The 21,372-nt window shown below is 42.5% G+C and overlaps 1 protein-coding gene across 2 annotated transcripts in view; it reads left to right on the forward strand.

Moving 5' to 3' along the window:
* LOC119952965 (casein kinase I-like) overlaps positions 1 to 21,372 on the forward strand; it is a 144,184-nt gene that overhangs the window by 82,802 nt on the left and 40,010 nt on the right. The window contains exons 5-10 of one of the 2 annotated variants that reach the window (XM_038776610.1): positions 521 to 669; positions 2,273 to 2,507; positions 7,053 to 7,138; positions 13,474 to 13,558; positions 18,001 to 18,149; positions 20,536 to 20,616. In XM_038776610.1, the coding sequence (XP_038632538.1) occupies positions 521 to 669; positions 2,273 to 2,507; positions 7,053 to 7,138; positions 13,474 to 13,558; positions 18,001 to 18,149; positions 20,536 to 20,616 (785 nt within the window). The remainder of the gene's footprint in view (positions 1 to 520; positions 670 to 2,272; positions 2,508 to 7,052; positions 7,139 to 13,473; positions 13,559 to 18,000; positions 18,150 to 20,535; positions 20,617 to 21,372) is intronic. The other variant, XM_038776609.1, reaches the window with a different exon arrangement.

The raw sequence follows: 21,372 nt of genomic DNA on the forward strand, positions 1-21,372 counted from the left end.
GTGGGAATGTAAGCAATTAACTTGCTCTAGTAACTTCTTGTAGCTTTTATTTTCAGACCAGACCTGCCCTCCCTCAGCTGACGAGCTCTGCCAAAACCTGTAAAAGACGCAAATGGCACAATCCTGGGGATGGTCCTGAAAATCCCCAAACATCTGTTTGATTAAGAATATGGGTCAAATATCCAAAAAAGAGAGTTTAAAAAATAAAACAGGATCCAGATGCAACCCGGTGAAGCTGCATTTGACCATTTCTCGAACCACCCTTATTGCATGTGGCTCAACCTGGAAGGTGTTGTCCTTGCCTCCAATGTACCTACTTTTGGTTTTGTCAAATCTGAAAGAGTGACACTCAGAAACTGGAGCCCACGATCTTGATATCTCTGCATTAGATATTGTGAGCTGTTCAGTAAACTCTTGACATTATGCACCTTCTAGTGTTGTTTTTTGTGTACTAATGTGATGTTCATTTTGTGAAGTGGAACTTGTTCATTAGTGTATTCTTTACTTCTTTTGAAAACAGAGGGAATTCCTCAGGTTTACTACTTTGGCCCTTGTGGAAAGTACAATGCCATGGTACTAGAATTGCTGGGACCTAGTTTGGAGGATTTATTTGATCTTTGTGATCGAACTTTTTCTATTAAAACCGTATTAATGATAGCTATACAGTTGGTAAGTGTGATTAACCAAATGATTGGTATTTGTTCGGTCAATTTCTGTTCATAGAAACTTAAGTAAATAAATGACAAATGAATATTGTACATTTTGCTAAATTATGATCTGATGTGGCAGATATTAAAGAGGAAAATTCAGCTTCTCAAGTGGCACCCATCCATACTGTATCTTTTTTTTACAAGATATTGGATGTGTGGGCTCTGAAGTGTGTGTTTTCATGTACAATTACCCACATACAGATTTTGTTTTTGTAAGATATGCTTTTTTTTCCAAGGACAACTAAGCAGAAGAGTACATTTTGTAAAATACAATATACTATGGTAATAGTGGAATTTGAAGCTATGGAAGGGAAATACGTTTTACTGCATTGTCACACAATTCCAATGTTTAAAGAGGTATAATATGCTGACGGATGTTGTTCCAGTCTCCTTTGGCCCTATTTTGAAATTGTTGATGAGAGGCAGCCTAAAAGCTAGCGTTTTGTCAAGCAGATTATATTACATGGATTAGGGATGGAAAAAGTGAATATTAAGCTATTAGCAAATCTCCATGGAAATAATGTTCATTTAAACCAAAAATTCCCTGATGGTAGGACCTTTATATGTGTGATTATAATAACTCTCGTTTTAAGTGTGACAAATATTTTATATCAAAATTATGGCCCTTACAATTAACCTTGTCCTTTAATTACTTGATTAGATGTTCTTTTTCAAATGTATCTAATTCCCTGAGTGCAAAATATAGAAAAGCCCATAAGAATACTGTTATTCTTGAACCAACAGTTAATTCTTGTATAGCCTACAAATATGTTGCCTCAAAGTTCCATTCTATTCTAAATCTAATCACTGTTTTTCTCGGGGGTGAAACTTGTACCAACTGTACACCAGTCCTTCCATTTATCTTTGATCCTTGCTGCTCCTGAGAATTAATATGTAACAATGCATATTGCAAGTTCAACTTTGTCACCAGTTGCTATTTTCTGCACCTAAGTAGCTGGATTCTAAGGTGGAAGCAATATAGTCTTTAAAATGGAGAATATTACTCTAAATTCATAAATGAGGTAGAAATTCTCTGAAGTGCATCTCGATCTATAATTAAAGAACTGCTTCTCCACATGCATGTTCATAAAAAGTCTCCTTGTTGCTTAAGTTTATACTTGTGGAAACTGGGTAACATAATTGTTTAGTCAATGGGCTTTCAGCTCTCCCGTCTGAAAAGCTAACAATTATCACAGGGTAACTAGTGTGAAAGGTGGAAAATCTGTCATACTGGTGCGGTCGAGGGTGCTCTTAGGGAGGGGCTGGAGCCAAACAGATCAAGGCGTATCATGTTCCTTCAAAATATGAGGAAGTATCCAAGGGTTATATCAAACTGTGAATGAGCTGTACAGAGACTGCAAGCCAAAGAATTGGAGCATGGAGGAAAAAGTTATAAAAAGAGACAATTTTTAATTTTAATCTTAATTGTTCCTTTAAAGCTATTCTAGTTTATTGTTTATTGTAATGATGGAATCGCTTGAACTTGAAGTTTCTGCACAATTTTAATTGAACCTTCGTGTTGAAGTAACTGCCTAATCCACATTTTTGCCTTGTCTTTTCAGATTACAAGGATGGAATTTGTACACAGCAAAAGTTTAATATACAGAGATGTTAAACCGGAGAATTTCTTAGTTGGTCGACCAGGGAGCAAGCGGCAACATACCATTCACATCATAGACTTTGGCCTTGCCAAGGAATACATTGACCCAGAGACCAAAAAGCACATCCCATACCGAGAGCACAAGAGCTTAACCGGCACTGCACGATATATGAGCATAAACACACACCTAGGCAAAGGTAATTTCTTATCAGTATGATTTGAAACGGAAATACAGATTTTTGAAGAAATGTCTTTGTGTGAGAAGTGATTCCTCTCACCAGACACACTGGGATCGTTCTACAACATAGCTTCAAAATTCAAGATATTATCATTGCTAACATCAGTGATTGCCTGACCAATGTTTTTATTTTTTTTTAACAAACAGTTTTATTGAGGTAGTTTTTCGGCATTGTAAATAGTTACAGACATCAACAAAAAGAAAGCAAAAATGTGCAAACATCCACGTACATTCAATACTTCAATCGTACCATACTGCACAAGCCCGCTCCTCTCCCATCGGCACTACCCGCCAATTTATCCCTCGACCAATGTTTTTATTGATTCCTTTTATTGTCCCTTGGCTGATGCACTCTGAATGCATTTAGCATGATTTAAACAAAGATTTTGGATATTATTTAGCATCTTTTTTTTTCATTGGGAATTACTCAAGATCAGTGCTTACAGCTGACTGTTGAGTCAATTGATCATATATTTTACACAAATTGATTATTCAGCTCATCAAACAAAAACCTTTGATTAGAACTGGGTAGAGGAAAGTAATTGAGTCCCTTCATGTAAAGCTGTCCTGATCAGCAGATCCTGCTTTTTGGAAGGCTTCATTCAAAATCCTTTTCCTCCTTCCATCAACATCAGACAAAGGGCAGCACGGTTGTGCAGTGGCTTAGCCCTGCTGCCTCACGCGCCGAGGTCCCAGGTTCGATCCCGGCTCTGGGTCACTGTCCGTGTGGAGTTTGCACATTCTCCCCGTGTTTGCGTGGGTTTTGCCCCCACAGCCCAAAGATGTGCAGGTTAGGTGGATTAGCCATGCTAAATTGCCCCTTGGAAAAAATTAATTGGGTACTCTAAAATTTTTTTCAAAATCAGTCATCGCGTCTTCACCCATTCTCACCAAAAAAAAAGTGTTCTCTTGCCATTTGTATTCTCAAACACGTGTAATTCTTACCAAGTGTAGAAATAGTTGTGTTGGAACGAGTTACAGTTGTGTTCTAATAGGATCTGCATTATTGACCTTGCTGTTCATTTTTATTTTTAATAAACCTGGTCTATGCCACATTGTCTCAGGTTTTTTATTTAGTGTTACGCAGGAGAACATTACAGTAGCGTTTGATTTTGCACAGTACTAATACCAGAAATTGCTATGTAAAGTCACATTTTGGTTGAGGGATAACTCATTGACGAGAGTGATCCTTACCAACTTCCAGTAGATTTGGGGACTGTAGTTTCAAATGCCTAACTGCCTATGATTTTAGTAGGATAATAGAACATAGAACAGTGCAGCACAGTACAGGCCCTTCGGCCCACGATGTTGTGCCGATCATTTATCCTAATCTAAGATCAATCTAACCTGCACCCCTTCAATTTACTGCTGTCCATGTGCCTGCCCAAGAGTCACGTAAATGTCCCGAATGACTCTGACTCCACCACCTCTGCTGGCCGTGCTTTCCACGCACCCACCACTTTCTGTGTGAAGAACCTACCTCTGAAATCTCCCCTATACCTTCCTCCAATCACCTTAAAACTATGTCCCCTTGTGACAGCCATTTCTGCCCTGGGGAAAAGTCTCTGGCTATCTACTCTATCCATGCCTCTCGTCACCTTGTACACCTCTATCAAGTCACCTCTCTTCCTTCTTCGCTCCAGTGAGAAAAGCCCTAGCTCCCTCAACCTTTCTTCATAAGATATGTAGGGCAGCACGGTAGCATTGTGGTTAGCACAATTGCTTCACAGCTCCAGGGTCCCAGGTTCGATTCCCGGCTTGGGTCACTGTCTGTGCGGAGTCTGCACATTCTCCCCGTGTGTGCGTGGGTTTCCTCCAGGTGCTCCGGTTTCCTCCCACAGTCCAAAGATGTGCAGGTTAGGTGGATTGGCCATGCTAAATTGCCCTTAGTGTCCAAAATTTCCCTTAGTGTTGGGTGAGGTTACTGGGTTATGGGGATAGGGTGGAGGTGTGGACCTTGGGTAGGGTGTTCTTTCCAAGAGCCGGTGCAGACTCGATGGGCCGAATGGCCTCCTTCTGCACTGTAACTCCTATAAAATATGCCCTCCAGTCCAGGCAGCATCCTGGTAAATCTCCTCTGCACCCTCTCCAAAGCATCCACATCCTTCCTATAATGAGGCGACCAGAACTGGATACAATATTCCAAGTGTGGTCTAACCAGGGTTTTATAAAGCTGCAGCAAAACCTCGCGGCTCTTAAACTCAATCCCCCTGTTAATGAAAGGCAACACACCATATGCTTTCGTAACAACCCTGTCAACCTGGGTGGCCTGAGGGAACGATGTATGTGGACCCCAAGATCTCTCTGTTCCTCCACACTTCCAAGAATCCTGCCTTTAACCCTGTATTCAGCATTCAAATTCAACCTTCCAAAATGAATCACTTCACATTTATTAAGATTGAACTCCATCTGGCACTTCTCAGCCCAGCTCTGCATCCTTTCAATGTCCTGTTGCAACCTGCAACAGCCCTCAACACTATCTACAACTCCCCCAACCTACGTGTCATCGGCAAACTTACTAACCCACCCTTCCACTTCCTCATCCAAGTCATTTATAAAAACCACAAAGAGCAGAGGCCCCAGAATAGATCCCTGCAGGACACCACTGGTCACTGACCTCCAGGTGGAATACTGTCTATCCACTACCACTCGGCGTCTTCTTTCGGCCAGCCTACCATGGGGGACCTTATCAAATGTCTTACTGAAATCCATATACACCCCATCCACTGCCCGACCTTAATCAATGTGTCTCGTCACATCCTCAAAGAGTTCATTGAGGCTTGTGAGGCATGACCTGCCCCTCACAAAGCCATGCTGAGTATCTTTAATCAAACTATGTTTTTCTAAATAATCATAAATCCTATCTCTCAGAATCCTTTCCAGTATTTTGCTCACCACAGACATAAGACTGACTGATCTGTAATTCCCAGGGATTTCCCTATTCCCTTTCTTGAACAGGGGAACAGCATTTACCTCCAATCATCCGGTGCTACTCCAGTGGAGAGTGAAGACGCAAAGATCATTGCCAATGGCGCAGCAATCTCCTCCCTCGCTTCCCGTAGTAACCTTTGGTATATCCCGTATGGCCCAGAGGACTTATCTATCTTGATGCTTTTCAAATTTTCCAACACATCCTCCTCATTAATATCAACCTGTTCAAGCCTGTTAGCCTGCTTCACACTATTCTCACGAGCAACAAGGTCCCTCTCACTTGTGAATATTGAAGCAAAATATACATTTAGGGTCTCCCTCACCACCTCAGACTCTTCGTGCAAGTTCCCTCCACTATCCCTGATCGGCCCTACTCTCACTTTGATCATCCTCTTATTTCTCAAATGTAAAATGCCTTGGAGTTTTCCTCAATACTTCCCGCCAGGGCTTTTTCATGCCCCCTTCTAGCTCTCCCAAGTGTATTTTTGAGTTCCTCCTGGATATCTTGTGACCCTCTAGAGCCATGCCAGATTCTTGCTTCCTCAGCCTTACGTAAGCTTCCTTCTTCCTCTTGACGAGAAGCTCCTCTTGTCATCCAAGGCTCCTTCACCTTCCATTCCTTCCTCGTCTCAGTGGGACAAAACTATCCAGCACTTGCAGCAAGTGCTCCTTAAACAATCCCCACATTACTGTTGTGCATTTCCCCAAAAACATCTGCTCCCAATTTATGCAACTCGGTTCCTGACCAGTAGCAGTATAATTTCCCCTCCCCCAATTAAGTACCTTCCCATACTGTGTGTTTGTATCCCTTTCCATGACTATGGTAAAGTCAAGGAGTTGTGGTCACTTGTCACCGAAATGCACTCCCACTGAAAATCTGACACCTGGCCTGGTTCGTTGCCGAGCAACAAGTCCAATATGGCCTCCCCCCGAGTCGGCCTATCTACATATTGAGTCAGGAATCCTTCCTGGACACACCTGACAAAATCTGCTCCATCCAAACCATTTGCACTAAGGAGGTTCCAGTCAATATTAGGGAAGTTGAAGTCACCCATGACAACAACTCTGTTACTTCACCTTGCCAAGATCTGCTGCCCAATCTGTTTCTCCATCTCTCTGCTGCTATTGGGGGGCCTATAAAAAACTCCCAATAAAGTGACTGCTCCTTTCTTGTTTCTGACTTCCACCCTGCATCAATTCTGATTTCCAGCTGTAATAGTTTTATGTATAATGGAGAGAAGTTGTTTTTTAATACGTTTGTAACTAATTATCCCTCTGTCTCTCTCGTCATACCCCAGCAAAAATATAATTATGTAAACCTGTCTGAAAAATGCAACATTACTTAGACAAATGACTAAATTTCCTAGGAACATAGGAATTAGGAGCAAAAGCTGGCAATTCGGCCGTTTGAGCTGCTCCGCAACTCAATCGGGACATGGCCAATCTGTTCCTGATCTAAAATCCACCTGCCTAACCTGTTCCCCGTATCCTATATTACACACATAATGGAATTTGACAACTTGGATGTTAATGTTGCTGAGGTGAGTTTACTTGATTGTTATTTTCTTTATAGAACAAAGTCGAAGGGACGACCTCGAAGCACTAGGTCATATGTTTATGTACTTCCTGCGTGGTAGTTTGCCTTGGCAAGGTCTGAAGGTGAGTGAAATTTCAGTCTGACAGATTTACACCATCCGTGTAAGTAAGTGATCTTTCTCTTGTATACCCCATTACATTTACTAAATTCAGTAGTTGGGTTTTTTTCATGGAAAGTATCAAAATAATGCTTTAAATCATTTTTGCAGTAAATTTCTGTTTTATACCCTCTTAAACCTGTATCATTTTCCATGTTATGCTGCTGAGTGATTGCCTATATCATTCTAAAACTGAAAGTATTAATCTCAGCAAGCTAACAATTTTGGCTTAAGTTCCAGGGGAGAGAAATTAAATATTAATATGATTGCCTCCATTTCTGAATGGCCGAATTTATTTGTGCCACAAAACTGGGGAGAGCACTTTCTGCACATCTGCGGAGGCGGTATCTCGTCAACAACCACAATTTTGGACAAGTGCACAACCGTTCAATGTCTTTCAAGGTGATGGCATCAGTTAGTGTTTCTAAATTGCTTTTCCCTTCCTTTGGGTATGCTAGGCTAGTACAGCTAAGGAGATGAGCAGGTGGCACTTCTTCCGAGGTACTGCTGTTAAGTTTCATACTAAGAACCGCACAGGGCTGAGTTACCTTCCGGTTTCTTTCTCTTTCTGATGAAGTGATTATTTTCCATTCAAACCATCCTACTAAAATAGATGGAAATCTAGAATTCTAGATTCAAACCTTGCTTTGAGGGAGTTCCAAGGGTGGGACTCAATTTGCCATTAGCTACCCTAATTTAATCACAGCTTCGTTTCAACAGTTGTTCCTCCGAGTCTTTTACCTGGGCAGCATGGTAGCATTGTGGATAGCACAATCGCTTCACAGCTCCAGGGTCCCAGGTTCGATTCCGGCTTGGGTCACTGTCTGTGCGGAGTCTGCACATCCTCCCCGTGTGTCTGCGTGGGTTTCCTCCGGGTGCTCCGGTTTCCTCCCACAGTCCAAAGATGTGCAGGTTAGGTGGATTGGCCATGATAAATTGCCCTTAGTGTCCAAAATTGCCCTTAGTGTGGGTGGGGTTGCTGGGTTATGGGGATAGGGTGGAGGTGTTAACCTTGGGTAGGGTGCTCTTTCCAGGAGCCGGTGCAGACACGATGGGCCGAATGGCCTCCTTCTGCACTGTAAATTCTATGTATATGATATGTTGTATTTGATTTGGAGAATTTGAACTTTGATTCCCAGAATTAAATAGAATTGCTATTTCTGAAACTGAAACACAATGTCAATTTTTAATCAGTGATTTTTTAATGATCTCTATTCCCTCTCTCTTTAATGTTGAAAAATTGAGAATGCGAAAATGAATTGCAAATCCTTTAATCTGATTTACAACCTTGATTACATGCAGATGCACATTACTAAAGATACTTTTTTAGGACTGTTCTGAGAAGGCCAGTAAACAAATATTTTTATAAAATCATGAAAATCAGAAGATTAGTTGATCTTTCAGGTTTTGTTTATTTTTGAAGTCTGGTGACCATTTTCAAAAGAATGCCATTAGATTCATGAACACCCATCCTTAATGACAATTGCAGCTGTACACTCCTATTAACATCCTTTGTTCATAATTACATTTTTTATGCCTTTGTCCCTTCTGGGTAATATCTGTTACTAATTAAGCTAAATACCTATATGCCCATTTATGTTCTCTGGATTATTAGTCTATGCCCATGGATTACTCATCTAGTAATATGACCACAATGCACCTTTTTCTCTCTTTCATGGAATGCGGTGTCACTGGCAAGGCCGGCATTTATTGCCCTTCAACTGAGCGGCTGCTAAGCCATTTTAGAGGTATTTAAGAATCAACGGCCGCATTTGGAGTATTGCGTACAGTTCTGGTCGCCTCATTATAGGAAGGACGTGGAAGCTTTGGAACGGGTGCAGAGGAGATTTACCAGGATGTTGCCTGGTATGGAGGGAAAATCTTATGAGGAAAGGCTGATGGACTTGAGGTTGTTTTCGTTAGAGAGAAGAAGGTTAAGAGGTGACTTAATAGAGGCATACAAAATGATCAGAGGGTTAGATAGGGTGGACAGCGAGAGCCTTCTCCCGCGGATGGAGGTGGCTAGCACGAGGGGACATAGCCTTAAATTGAGGGGTAATAGATATAGGACAGAGGTCAGAGGTGGGTTTTTTACACAAAGAGTGGTGAGGCTGTGGAATGCCCTACCTGCAACAGTATTGAACACGCCAACATTGAGGGCATTTAAAAATTTATTGGATAAGCATATGGATGATAAGGGCATAGTGTAGGTTAGATGGGCTTTAGATTTTTTCCATGTCGGTGCAACATCGAGGGCCGAAGGGCCTGTACTGCGCTGTATCGTTCTATGTTCTAACTGAAAAATGGCAGGTGACATTGGCACATCGTAAATGCAAGGTTGTAACCATTTGCAACATAAAAGTCCAACACCTGGGATTCAATGGTACCACTCTCACTTACAAAGGGTGGAGTGACTTGTGGTTGATGCTCTGACCTTTTTTAAGGTTTTTTCTCTATAAGATACAAGCCAGGAGTTTGATGGCATTCTCGCCACCTGCCTTGATGCAGCTGCAATAACATGTAAATCTCAAGAATATCCTGGAGACAGTAGTCCATTTGCTTGGCACTTGACAATGTAATATCTACCTCCTCCACTGCAGGCATATTTTAGCTGCATCAAGCATTGTAGTAATTCACCATGCAAGCATCTAGCCCTGGAACCACTATTATAGAGAAAGACAAGATCAAGGTAACAATGTTTTGGGAACACTACCATCTCCAAATTACGCCTCATTATCACTGGATCAAAGACCAGGAATTCTGGCGCATCACCATCATGTGCATTGCAGAAGTTCAAGAAGAGGATCCACTATTGCCTTTTTGGAGCAACGGGATGGGCAATAAGTTCAGTGTCAACAGTATTCTCTTGATTTTTGAAACCAATTGTTTAAATGTCAGATGCCAGAGCTATCCCTTCAGACCCCTCTGGTTATCCAGTGCTTCTTGCAGCCACCATGCAGAAATAGATGTTTGTTTTACAGTTTGTACCAACCAATTGTATATTAATAATTGTCAATTTTGTGAGGGAAAACTCCTCTTCTCTCATGATTTTGAAATAAATTGTGTTGGTTTTTAAGATTTCCTTCCACATTCAAAGTTATGCATACCACAGGTTCAATGAAGAGTGCAGGAGTGCTTGCCAGGACCAACATCAGGCACACTGAAAAATGAGGTATCAACCTGGTGAAGCTACGCTATAGGACTAGTGAGCCAAACAGCATAACCGGCAAATAATTGACAGTGCTCAACAATTCCACAACAAACGCATCAGATCTAAACTCTGTAATCCTGCCACATCCAGCTGTGAATGGTGGTGGACAATTAAACAATTCACTGGAGGAGGAGGCTCCACAAATATCCCCATCCTCAATGATGGAGGAGCCCAGCACATCTGGGGAAAAGACAAGGCTGAGGCATTCGCAACAATCTTCAGCCAGAAATGCCGAGTGGATGATCCATCTCGGTCTCCTCCAGAGGTCCCCAGCATCATAGATGTCAGTCTTCAACCAATACGATTCACTCCACGTGATATCAAGAAATGGCTGGAGGCCCTGAATACTGCAAAGGCCATGGGCCCTGATAATATTCCGGCAATAGTACTGAAGAAATGTGCTCCAGAACTTGCTGCACCCCTAACCAAGCTGTTCCAGTACAGCTACAACACTGGCACCTACCCGGCAATGTGGAACATTGCCCAGGTGTGTCCTGTACGCAAGAAACAGGACAAATCCAACCCAGCCAATTACCGCCCAATCAGTCTACTCTCCATCATTAGCAAAGTGATGGAAGGAGTCCTCAACAATGCTATCAAGTGGTACTTACTCAGCAATAACCTGCCACGGACGCTCAGCTTGAGTTCCACCAGGGTTCCACTCAGCTCCTGACCTCATTACAGCCTTGGTTCATGATGTGGAGATGTCGGCGTTGGACTGGGGTGAGCGCAGTAAGAAGTCTTACAACACCAGGTTAAAGTCCAACATATTTGTTTCAAACACTAGCTTTTGGAGCACTGCTCCTTCCATCTTCCTTTCACCTGAGGAAGGAACAGTGCTCCGAAAGCTAGTGTTTGAAACAAACATGTTGGACTTTAACCGAGCCTTGGTTCAAACATGGGCAAAAGAACTGAATGCCTGAGGTCAGGTGAGAGTGACTGCGCTTAACATCAAGGCAGCATTTGACCGAGTTTGGCATCAAGGAACCCTAGCTAAACTGGAGTCAATGGGAATCAGGGGGAAAACTCTCCGCTGGTTGGAGTCATACCCGGCACAAAGGAAGATGGTTGTGGTGGTTGGAGGCCAATCATCTCCGCTCCAGGGCATCACTGCAGGAGTTCCTCAGGATAGTGTCCTAAGCCCAACCATCTTCAGCTGCTTCATCAACAACCTTCCTTCCTCCGTTCTTTTAATTTGTTGTCCACATTTTTAAAAGAACACTTTTTTACGTGGATATGCATTTTTAACTTGTCTTGGTACACCTATAGTTTTCATCTGAAAACCAGAATAAGGCATCCGATTCATTTCTCCATGATGAAGTGTTCTCCCATATTAATGAAATTCAGGTACAATAGGTTAATTTCATTCTGAATGTTCATCGTCAAATATTAATGTCCAACGGTGTACAGGTTAGATGGATTGGTCATACTAAATTGCCCCTTAGTGTCCAAATATTAGGTGGAGTTACAGGGGAGTGGCCTAGGTAGGGCGCTCTATCAGTGGGTCGGTGCAGACTTGATGGGCCAAATAGCCGCCTCCTGTACGGATTCTATGATTTGTTGTAGAGTACACTATAACATAAAGTATTGTTGACCTATAACTGGCCTTCTGTGTGTCCCAATAACCACCATTGCTGTATTATGTTTGAATGTCTGAGTAGCCACCATTCATTGTTTTACATCATATTCTTCTTTATCGCTGCATTAATGATGTCCCTTCCATCATAAGGTCAGAAGTGGGGATGTTTGCGCATGACTGCACAGCAATGTTCAGCACCATTCGTGACTCCTCAGATAATGAAGCAGTCCATGTCCAAATGCCGCAAGACCTAGTCAAAATCCAGTCACCGGCTGACAAGTGGCAAATTATATTCGCGCTACACCAGTGCCAGGCAATGACCACATCCTGCAAGAGAGGATCTAACCACCATTGACATTCAATGGCATTGCCATCGCTGAATCCCCCACAACCAGCATCCTGGGGGTTACTATTGATCAGAAACTGAACTGGACTAGCCATATTAATAATGTGGTACCAAAGGCTAGAATCCTACAGAGAGTAACTCGCTTCCTGACACACACACACACCCCTACCCCGGCGTGAAGTCTGTCCACCATCTACAGGTACAAGTCAGGAGTATAATGGAATACTCTCCACTTGCTTCGATGATTACAGCTCCAACACAACAACACTCGAAGCTCAACACCATCCAGGACAACGCAGCCCACTTGATTGTCACTCCTTCCACAAACATTCAAATCCTTCACCACCGACGAACAGTGGCAGCCGTGTGTAGCACCTACAAGATGCACTGCAGTAACCCACCAAAGTTCCTTGGACAGCATGTTCCAAACCCATGACCACTACCATCAGAAGGACAAGAACAGCAGATACCTGGGAACTTCACCACCGAGAGATTCCCCTCCAAGTCACTCAACACCCTGACTTGGAAATATATCGTCCGTTCCTTCACTGTCGCTGGGGCAACATCCTGGAACTCCCTCCCGAACAGCACAGTGGGTGTACCTACACCACATGTACTGCAGAGGTTCAAGAGGCAGCTCACCACCACTTTCTGAAGGGCAACTTGAAATGGGCAATAAATGCTGGCTTAGCGAGCGAAGCCCACATCCTGTAAATGAATTGAAAAAAATTATAGTTTCCCCACGAGGCGACCAAACTTGTCCATGGTGTTGTTTGATGTCAATATATTTGCTTCAAGCAGGATTGTGTTCACATTAAACATACTCGAGGAACATTGAGCAAACATTTGTTTGCTAACATTGCCAAAAATAATTTCTAGTCTTGTAGATGAAATAACTAAAAATTAAATATTACAGTTCAAAATTACTTATCTAATATCTATCCACCATCTGTGAAAGACCTTCTGTATAGTGCATATTTCATATAGATTGTGCACTACTTCCAGTCGCACTTTCGTCATCACAATTCAGATGTTGCACTTTAGCACATGCTGTGACTGAGCAATTGCAATGGAAGATCTTGCTTAATATCAGGTATTTGTGGGTGTTCGATTAGTTTTAACTTGTATCTAATTATATCTATGATTGTATTATGTTTGTTATAGGCTGACACATTAAAAGAAAGGTACCAGAAAATAGGTGACACCAAACGAGCTACCCCAGTTGAAGTCTTATGTGACAACTTCCCAGGTTTGAATCCTTTTTTATTCTATTAGACCTAATACTACCTCTGCAAAGAATGAAAAGCCCTGCATTAACATAATGCCTTACTATGTCGCTCACACATCTTAGTGTTTCAGATACAATTAACTACTATGAAGTGGTGTCACTAGTTATGAAGGGAATGCACCAGTTATTATGTCCATGGTAAAATTCATCAAACGTCAATGTGATTAAGCCTGTTTTAGTGGAGAGAGAAATGTTTCCCAAGATATGAGGAGTGTTTTGTCCCCTTAAGCAGACCATTCTTAAGTTCAATATCTCGTTCAAAAGGCTGTGCTTCTGACACAATAGGAGTGTCATAAGAACAGGGGTTAGGCCAATTCAGCATCTCGAGCCTGTTCCACCATTCAATTAGATTATGGTTGATTTGAGTTTCAACTCCATTTTATCTGTGTTGCTGCCATTTTGCTTAATACTCTTGACAAATAACCATCTATTGGTCTTAGTTTTGCCACTTTCAGTTGTCAGTTCTCAACAGTAGTTTTGGATGGGGTGATGTGGACGTGTTAGAGAGAATTGCTTCTTGACATCACTCCTGAACAGTCTATCTATAATTTTAAGTTTTCTCATTCAGGGCTCTCACCCGAGGAGTAGCTTCCCTTTCTTTATCCTTTCAAATTCATTAATCATTTCAAACACCTCAGTCTGATCCATTCTTACATTTTATGCACAAGGGAGCAGAATTGATCAATGCACCTGTCTTCAGAATTTAACCTATTTAGCCTTGCAATGATTCTATGTGTATCCAGCTAGGGATGATTAATTCCTGGTCCAGTGAGGACAATCCCGGTGCTGCCAGTGAGGACGGCGTTTTGTTATGGGGGATACAGGTGGACGTCCTGGAAGCGGTCGCTTGCCTTTGCTACAAGACCTCTGGAGGAATCCAAGATAAAGATGCTTGCCCGCAGCTACGTTTGGTGGCCCGGGATAGACGCCAACATTGAGAAGGTGGCCCAAAACTGTGGCCCTTGCCGGGAGAACCAGAAGGCCCCAGAAGAACCTGCTGCTCTGCACGCTTGGGAGTGGCCTGGTAAACCTTGGTCCCGGTCCACACAGACTTTGCCGGTCCATTCAAGGGGGTGATGTTCCTCGTCATGGTGGACCCCAAAGTATCTTGAGGTCCACAAGGTGCAGACCGTGACCACGAAGGCAACTGTAGACCGGCTGAGGCACACATTCAGTGCCCATGGAATCCCCAAGTGTTGGTGTCCGATAACAGTGCAACCTTCATCGGGAAGGGTCTACTAATCTGCATGTGGCATGCCTGAGATTCATCCAGCGGGTGATGGTTAATTCCCGGTCAATCAGGACAAGGTAACAATCATCCTCCGCTAAATGAATCTCCGGCATGCCACGTGCAAGTTATTACACTGTGTCAAACTTTTTCTAAAGCTAATATCCTCCCGAGGTGCAACACCCTGAATTCAACACCCTTCCAGATACAGTCTAACGAGAACTTTATACAACCATAACTTTCACCCCTTTCTAGTCCAGCCGTTTTTGAGATAGTCTTTTCAACTATTTGTACTTGTCCACCAACTTTGTTATTTCTGTGCTTCGACCCTTTGTCTCTCTGATCTCCATAGTTTCAGATTGTTACAATTTACAAAACACCTTGACCTATATTTCTTGTGTCCAAAATGGATGACTTCACATTCACCAAAATTGTATTTGATCTGCCACAATTTTGCCCACTCAGCTAATCTATCAATTACCCTTTTCAGTTTTCTGGCACCAGCTGCATGTTTTGCCACCTACAACAAACTTGGATATGCAACTCTATTCCTCGCATTAATCCATTGATATAGTGAAAAGCTAAGGCCCTGGATCATATCCAGAAGGACCGCTGTAAATTACACCCTTAATGAGACCATACTTTGCCTTCTCACCAATCCTCTACCTACGTCAATGGGGTGCATCCAATGCCATGCACTTTATTTATGCCAATAGTCTCTTGTTTGAAATATTATTGAATGCCCTTTGGAAGTCCGTATGGATGTTATTTATAAGACCATAAGACATAGGAGTGGAAGTAAGGCCATTCGGCCCATCGAGTCCACTCCGCCATTCAATCATGGCTGATGGGCATTTCAACTCCACCTACCAGCATTCTCCCCGTAGCCCTTAATTCCTCGCGACATCAAGAATTTATCTATCTCTGCCTTGAAGCCATTTAGCGTCCCGGCCTCCACTGCACTTCGCGGCAATGAATTCCACAGGCCCACCACTCTCTGGCTGAAGAAATGTCTCCGCATTTCTGTTCTGAATTTACCCCCTCTAATTCTAAGGCTGTGCCCACGGGTCCTTGTCTCCTCGCCTAACGGAAACAGTTTCTTTGCGTCCACCCTTTCTAAGCCATGTATTATCTTGTAAGTTTCTATTAGATCTCCCCTTAACCTTCTAAACTCCAATGAATACAATCCCAGGATCCTCAGCCGTTCATCATATGTTAGACCCGCCATTCCAGGGATCATCCGTGTGAATCTCCGCTGGACACGCTCCAGTGCCAGTATGTCCTTCCTGAGATGTGGGGCCCAAAACTGGACACAGTACTCCAAATGGGGCCTAACCAGAGCCTTATAAAGGCTCAGTAGCACATCGCTGCTTTTATATTCCAACCCTCTTGAGATAAATGACAACATTGCATTCGCTTTCTTAATCACAGATTCAGCCTGCATGTTTACCTTTAGGGAATCCTCGACTAGCACTCCCAGATCCCTTTGTACTTTGGCTTTATGAATTTTCTCACCGTTTAGAAAGTAGTCTATGCTTGGATTCTTTTTTCCAAAGTGCAAGACCTCACATTTTCCCACGTTGAATTGCATCAGCCATTTCCTGCACCACTCTCCCAAACTGTCTAGATCCTTCTGCAGCCTCCCCACTTCCTCAGCACTACCTGCCTGACCACCTAACTTCGTATCATCGGCAAACTTCGCTAGAATGCCCCCAGTCCCATCATCCAGATCATTAATATATATGGTGAACAGCTGCGGCTCCAATACTGAACCCTGTGGGACACCGCTGGTCACCGGCTGCCATTCTGAAAAAGAACCTTTTATCCCAACTCTCTGCCTTCTGTCAGACAGCCAATCCTCAACCCATGCCAGTAGCTCACCTCGAACACCATGGGCCCTCACCTTACTCAGCAGCCTCCTGTGTGGCACCTTATCAAAGGCCTTTTGGAAATCCAGATAAACCACATCCACTGGGTTTCCCTGGTCTAACCTACTTGTCACCTCCTCAAAGAATTCTAACAGGTTCGTCAGGCACGACCTCCCCTTACTAAATCCATGTTGACTTGTTCTAATCCGACCCTGCTCTTCCAAGAATTTAGAAATCTCATCCTTAACGATCGATTCTAGAATTTTACCAACGACCGAGGTTAGGCTAATTGGCCTATAATTTTCCATCTTTTGTCTTGATCCTTTCTTGAACAAGAGGGTTACAACAGCGATCTTCCAATCGTCCGGGACTTTCCCTGACTCCAGTGATTTATGAAAGATCTCAACCAACGCTTCCGCTATTTCTTCAGCCACCTCCCTCCGAACTCTAGGATGTAGCCCATCGGGGCCAGGAGATTTGTCAATTTTAAGACCTTTTAGCTTTTTTAGCACCATCTCTTTTGTAATGGCAACCATACTCAACTCAGCCCCCTGACCCTCTATAATTTTTGGGATATTACTCATGTCTTCCACTGTGAAGACAGACGCAAAGTACTTATTAAGTTCTCCAGCCATTTATGGACATTCCCTTATCTAAGATATTAATTCTCAAAAGATTCAGTTAGGTTACTTAGATGGCAACTCCCTTTACGCATCCATATTGACTCTCATCAAGTCATATTAGACCAAGTTCTCAGTCAGCCTAGTTAGGCATTCAGGTCCTAGAATTGGGTTTGGACTCCGGTTGTGACACTGATGTGAGAATGCTACCAAGGTGAACCAAGCAAACACTGTGTAAGCTTTGTTTATTGTTCCTTTTGAATTGCCATGTAGACTTGGAGGGCTGGAAGAGTAAATGTTATCTGTGGTTAGTACGTTTCCCAGAATATTTTCATTTCTAGGTAAAGATTAAGTAATTATACTTGAGGTGTGCTCAAGACAGAAATGGAATGTGTCCTTTTAGAAAGTGAAAAGAAGACAAATGGGTTTCATTTGATTTAAAGACAAACTAAGGAGCAAGATTAAGACATGGACTCCAAAGGCATCCATAGTACATAAATGTAGTGTCTCTGCTTCACTTTTAACTGCTGAAATAGATGGAATAGGGATCAATAGAATACAGCTGAAATGCTTCTAAATAGGAATGGTCCACTGATTCTGCTTATTCCTGGAGTGTCCTTTTTCTTTAAAGTAACTAATGAATATAATGAGGTGTAAAATTCAATTTAATATCACCTTCTTTTGTAGAAGAAATGGCAACGTACCTCCGCTATGTACGAAGACTTGATTTTTTTGAGAAACCAGACTATGAATACCTGCGAAAACTCTTCACTGATTTGTTTGATAGAAATGGCTTTGTGTTTGATTACGAATATGACTGGGTTGGCAAACCACTAGTAAGTATTCTACAAATTTTCAATTGGCTTTCAAACTTGATGAAGTTGTCTTGTAAGCTGAACCCCTAAAAACTGCAAAAAAAATAGGGAACCATTTAATATGCGACAGCTGGTTTTAAAAAAACAAATCCTAGTTTCGATCCATAACTGATTTTAACTTCACTCCTATTGCGGCTCTGGTTGGAAAGCAGCTGAGGGATACAGAACAGCAAGTTGCCAGGTCAAACTCAGTCTTTGCTACATTAGCTAGTTTTAACCAGGGTAAAGGGGAAGACACTATAATTTACCCTGGTACTTTTGAGTTAGAGAGAGGGAGGCCACTCAAGGTTTCTCACTCTTGATGGTTATTGAGTAAACCCTTCCCAGCATACATCAGCTTGCAGATCAGCAGCAATGCCCTTTTCACTTGAATACCTGCTGGTATTTGCTGTCTGTATTCGCGTATGAAGAACTTGGCAATATATCAGGGAACAATCAATATGCATAGAAATATAACCAGCAAGAGTTGATGCCTTCAGGATTCTTTTTTTTAAGTGAACGCATCCCTAAGCTGCTGCATAAATGGCAGCAGGTTTGCTATGGAAAGGTGAAAAACTTCATTTGATGAACTTGCATTAGGCATCCACTTATTTTACAGGTGTTGTGTGACTTAACCTGGTGGTAAAAGGGAGGGGAGTTACTGGCTCGAGACGTTAACCAGCTATTATAGCATTACCTATGGGCCAGGAGGAGCGGTAGTACCGCCTCCAGATCCCCAAGGATGTCCTTGGCCTCCCGTTCCTCTTACATATTTTTTATTAAGGGGCAATTTAGTGTGGTCAATCCATGTACCCTGCACATCTTATGTTATGGGGGTGAGACCCACGCAGATACAGGGAGAAGGTGCAAACTCTACACGGACAGTGACCCAGGGCCGGGATCGAACCTAGGACCTCGGCGCCGTGAGGCAACAGTGCTAACCACTGCACCACCGTGCTGCCTTCCACTTCCTCTTACCTATGCTGTGAATACAGAAGCTTATCCCAAAAACCTGTCCCGCACCATGATGGCCAAACTAGTCCAGGACATTACATGGGCCAAGTGTTACATAGAAAAACATTTATAATGCTGTGTCTGCCCCATTTGTGAATGATCCAGCTCCCTCTTGAGGGTATAATGGGCATCAGCACCCACCACACCAAATAGCAATTAATGTATTCTTGAGGCCCACTGCTGTCTAGGAAAAAAAAACTGCTTAACATCCAGTCTGTTCCTGTTCTTACATAGTCTAAACTTTCCTTGATCCTTCCGAATATGTTTAAACTGAAATAATCGAGCCACAGGGATGCTACCAACCCCTTTAATTACTGTATAGACCTCTGTCAGATCACCAGTAAGTCTATCTGGACCAATACCTCTAATGTCAAAGAACAGTATAACACAGGAACAGGCCCTTTGGCCCTCCAAGCCTGTACCTGTCGTGACACCACCCTTGGCCAAAACCGTCAGCACTTCCGAGTTCCGTTTCCCTCTATACCCATCCTATCCACGTATTTGTCTAGATGCCTTTTGAACACGGTTAATGTATCTGCCTCCAAAACCTCCCCTGGCAGCGCATTCCTGGCGCTCATCACCCTCCGTGGGGGAAAAAAAACCTGCATCGCACATCTCTAAACTCCTCTAAACTAGGCCTTGCACCTGTCCGAGTAGCTGACGTTCTTTTAAGCTAAAAATCATTTTTTTAGTTCTCCTCCGGCCATTTTCAATGCCATAATATAACTCTTCATCTTTAACTTGCCATTTACCATTTTCTACCTATGGTGATTTAATTTGAAAGAGAATAAAAGATTAAACCTGTCTGTTCTTTTTTAAAAATATTTTTATTCTCCTTTTTCACATTTTTTCCCGAATTTACATCCACCAACAACAAACAATAAGCAACAACAAATATGTCAAACCCCATAATAATAACAACGATCCCATCCTCCCACCAACCCCCAGACATCACCCCACATGCTAACATAAACAAATGACAAAAAGGAATCGGGGATTACCCATAGTCATCTTTAATATACATACCTCCCTCCCCCCAACCCTCCCACCCATCCCCCCCAACTAATGTTCAATGTTATCCAGTTCTTGAAAGTGCATAATAAATAGTGCCCATGACTTGTAGAACCCCTCCGAGCTTCCCCTCAGTTCGAACTCCTGTCTGTTCTTTTTACCCTCTCTAAAACCCCCTCTTACATTCCCCCTTGAAAGCTAGAATCCAAGCCTTGCTTGTAACCCACTTTCCTGAAGTTAGGGCTAAACATTGCTCTTTCCTGTAACTTGTCTGAACTAAGACCCACAACAATGATAACAGAAAAAGGAGTTTTTTAATGCAAGTTTTTTTCATTAACTTTAGCCAACTCCTATTGGTTCAATCCACGCTGACATACCACTCTCGCCACCCAACCGCGATAAAGCAACACAACAAACCAAACAGGTAAGAACTTGATGAATATTTTCCTCATAGCGGTGGGAGCTTCCATGTAATATTTCAATGTTGGAAGAATTCATGAATTTGGTAAATGTATGGCTACAGCCTGGTAACTATACTAGTATATGAACTGGGGGTGTTCGCAATAAATAGTATACTTCACTGTTTCCACCAGCAACTGGTTTTGCCAGTTTGAAATTTGCTTTAGTGACGTGTAGTAAAATACTTTCAAATCTTGAAACTCCCAAGTCTCAACTGTTACATTCCTGTACTGTTTTCATGATAATGCCACACCAGGAGATTTGATAGTGTAGTGGTGGAGGATAATATCACCGCTCTGTTACTGGGCCTGTAGTAACTCCGGTTGAGAGTTCAATCCTAGCATGGTGAATTGCGAAACTAAATTCAACACAATAATCTATTTTTTGGCTTGCAACAGAAAGGAATGACAATGACAGTTGTTGAATTGTCATAAAATCTCAACTAGTTTGCAAATCTTTTCAGGGAAGAGAATCTGTTACTCTCTGAGTCTAGTCCCAAACCTTGGGTTGACTGAATTGTAAAAGAATTGCTTAAGATAAATGCTCACAAGCAGCACCTTGGGATGAGTAACGAATTGAAGCTTGTCAGTATTTTGCTCATCCGGTGAATAAATGTTTCTTTAGGCTTTTGTATTGTATTTGGTTTTCACCAGCACAATTCTATCAATATGTGCTCAGTACAAATTTTATTTGTACTGCAGTCCTAGCAGAATACTGGTGC

The sequence above is a fragment of the Scyliorhinus canicula genome, chromosome 18 (genome assembly GCF_902713615.1).
Source record: "Scyliorhinus canicula chromosome 18, sScyCan1.1, whole genome shotgun sequence".
In the NCBI taxonomy this organism is placed as follows: domain Eukaryota; kingdom Metazoa; phylum Chordata; class Chondrichthyes; order Carcharhiniformes; family Scyliorhinidae; genus Scyliorhinus; species Scyliorhinus canicula.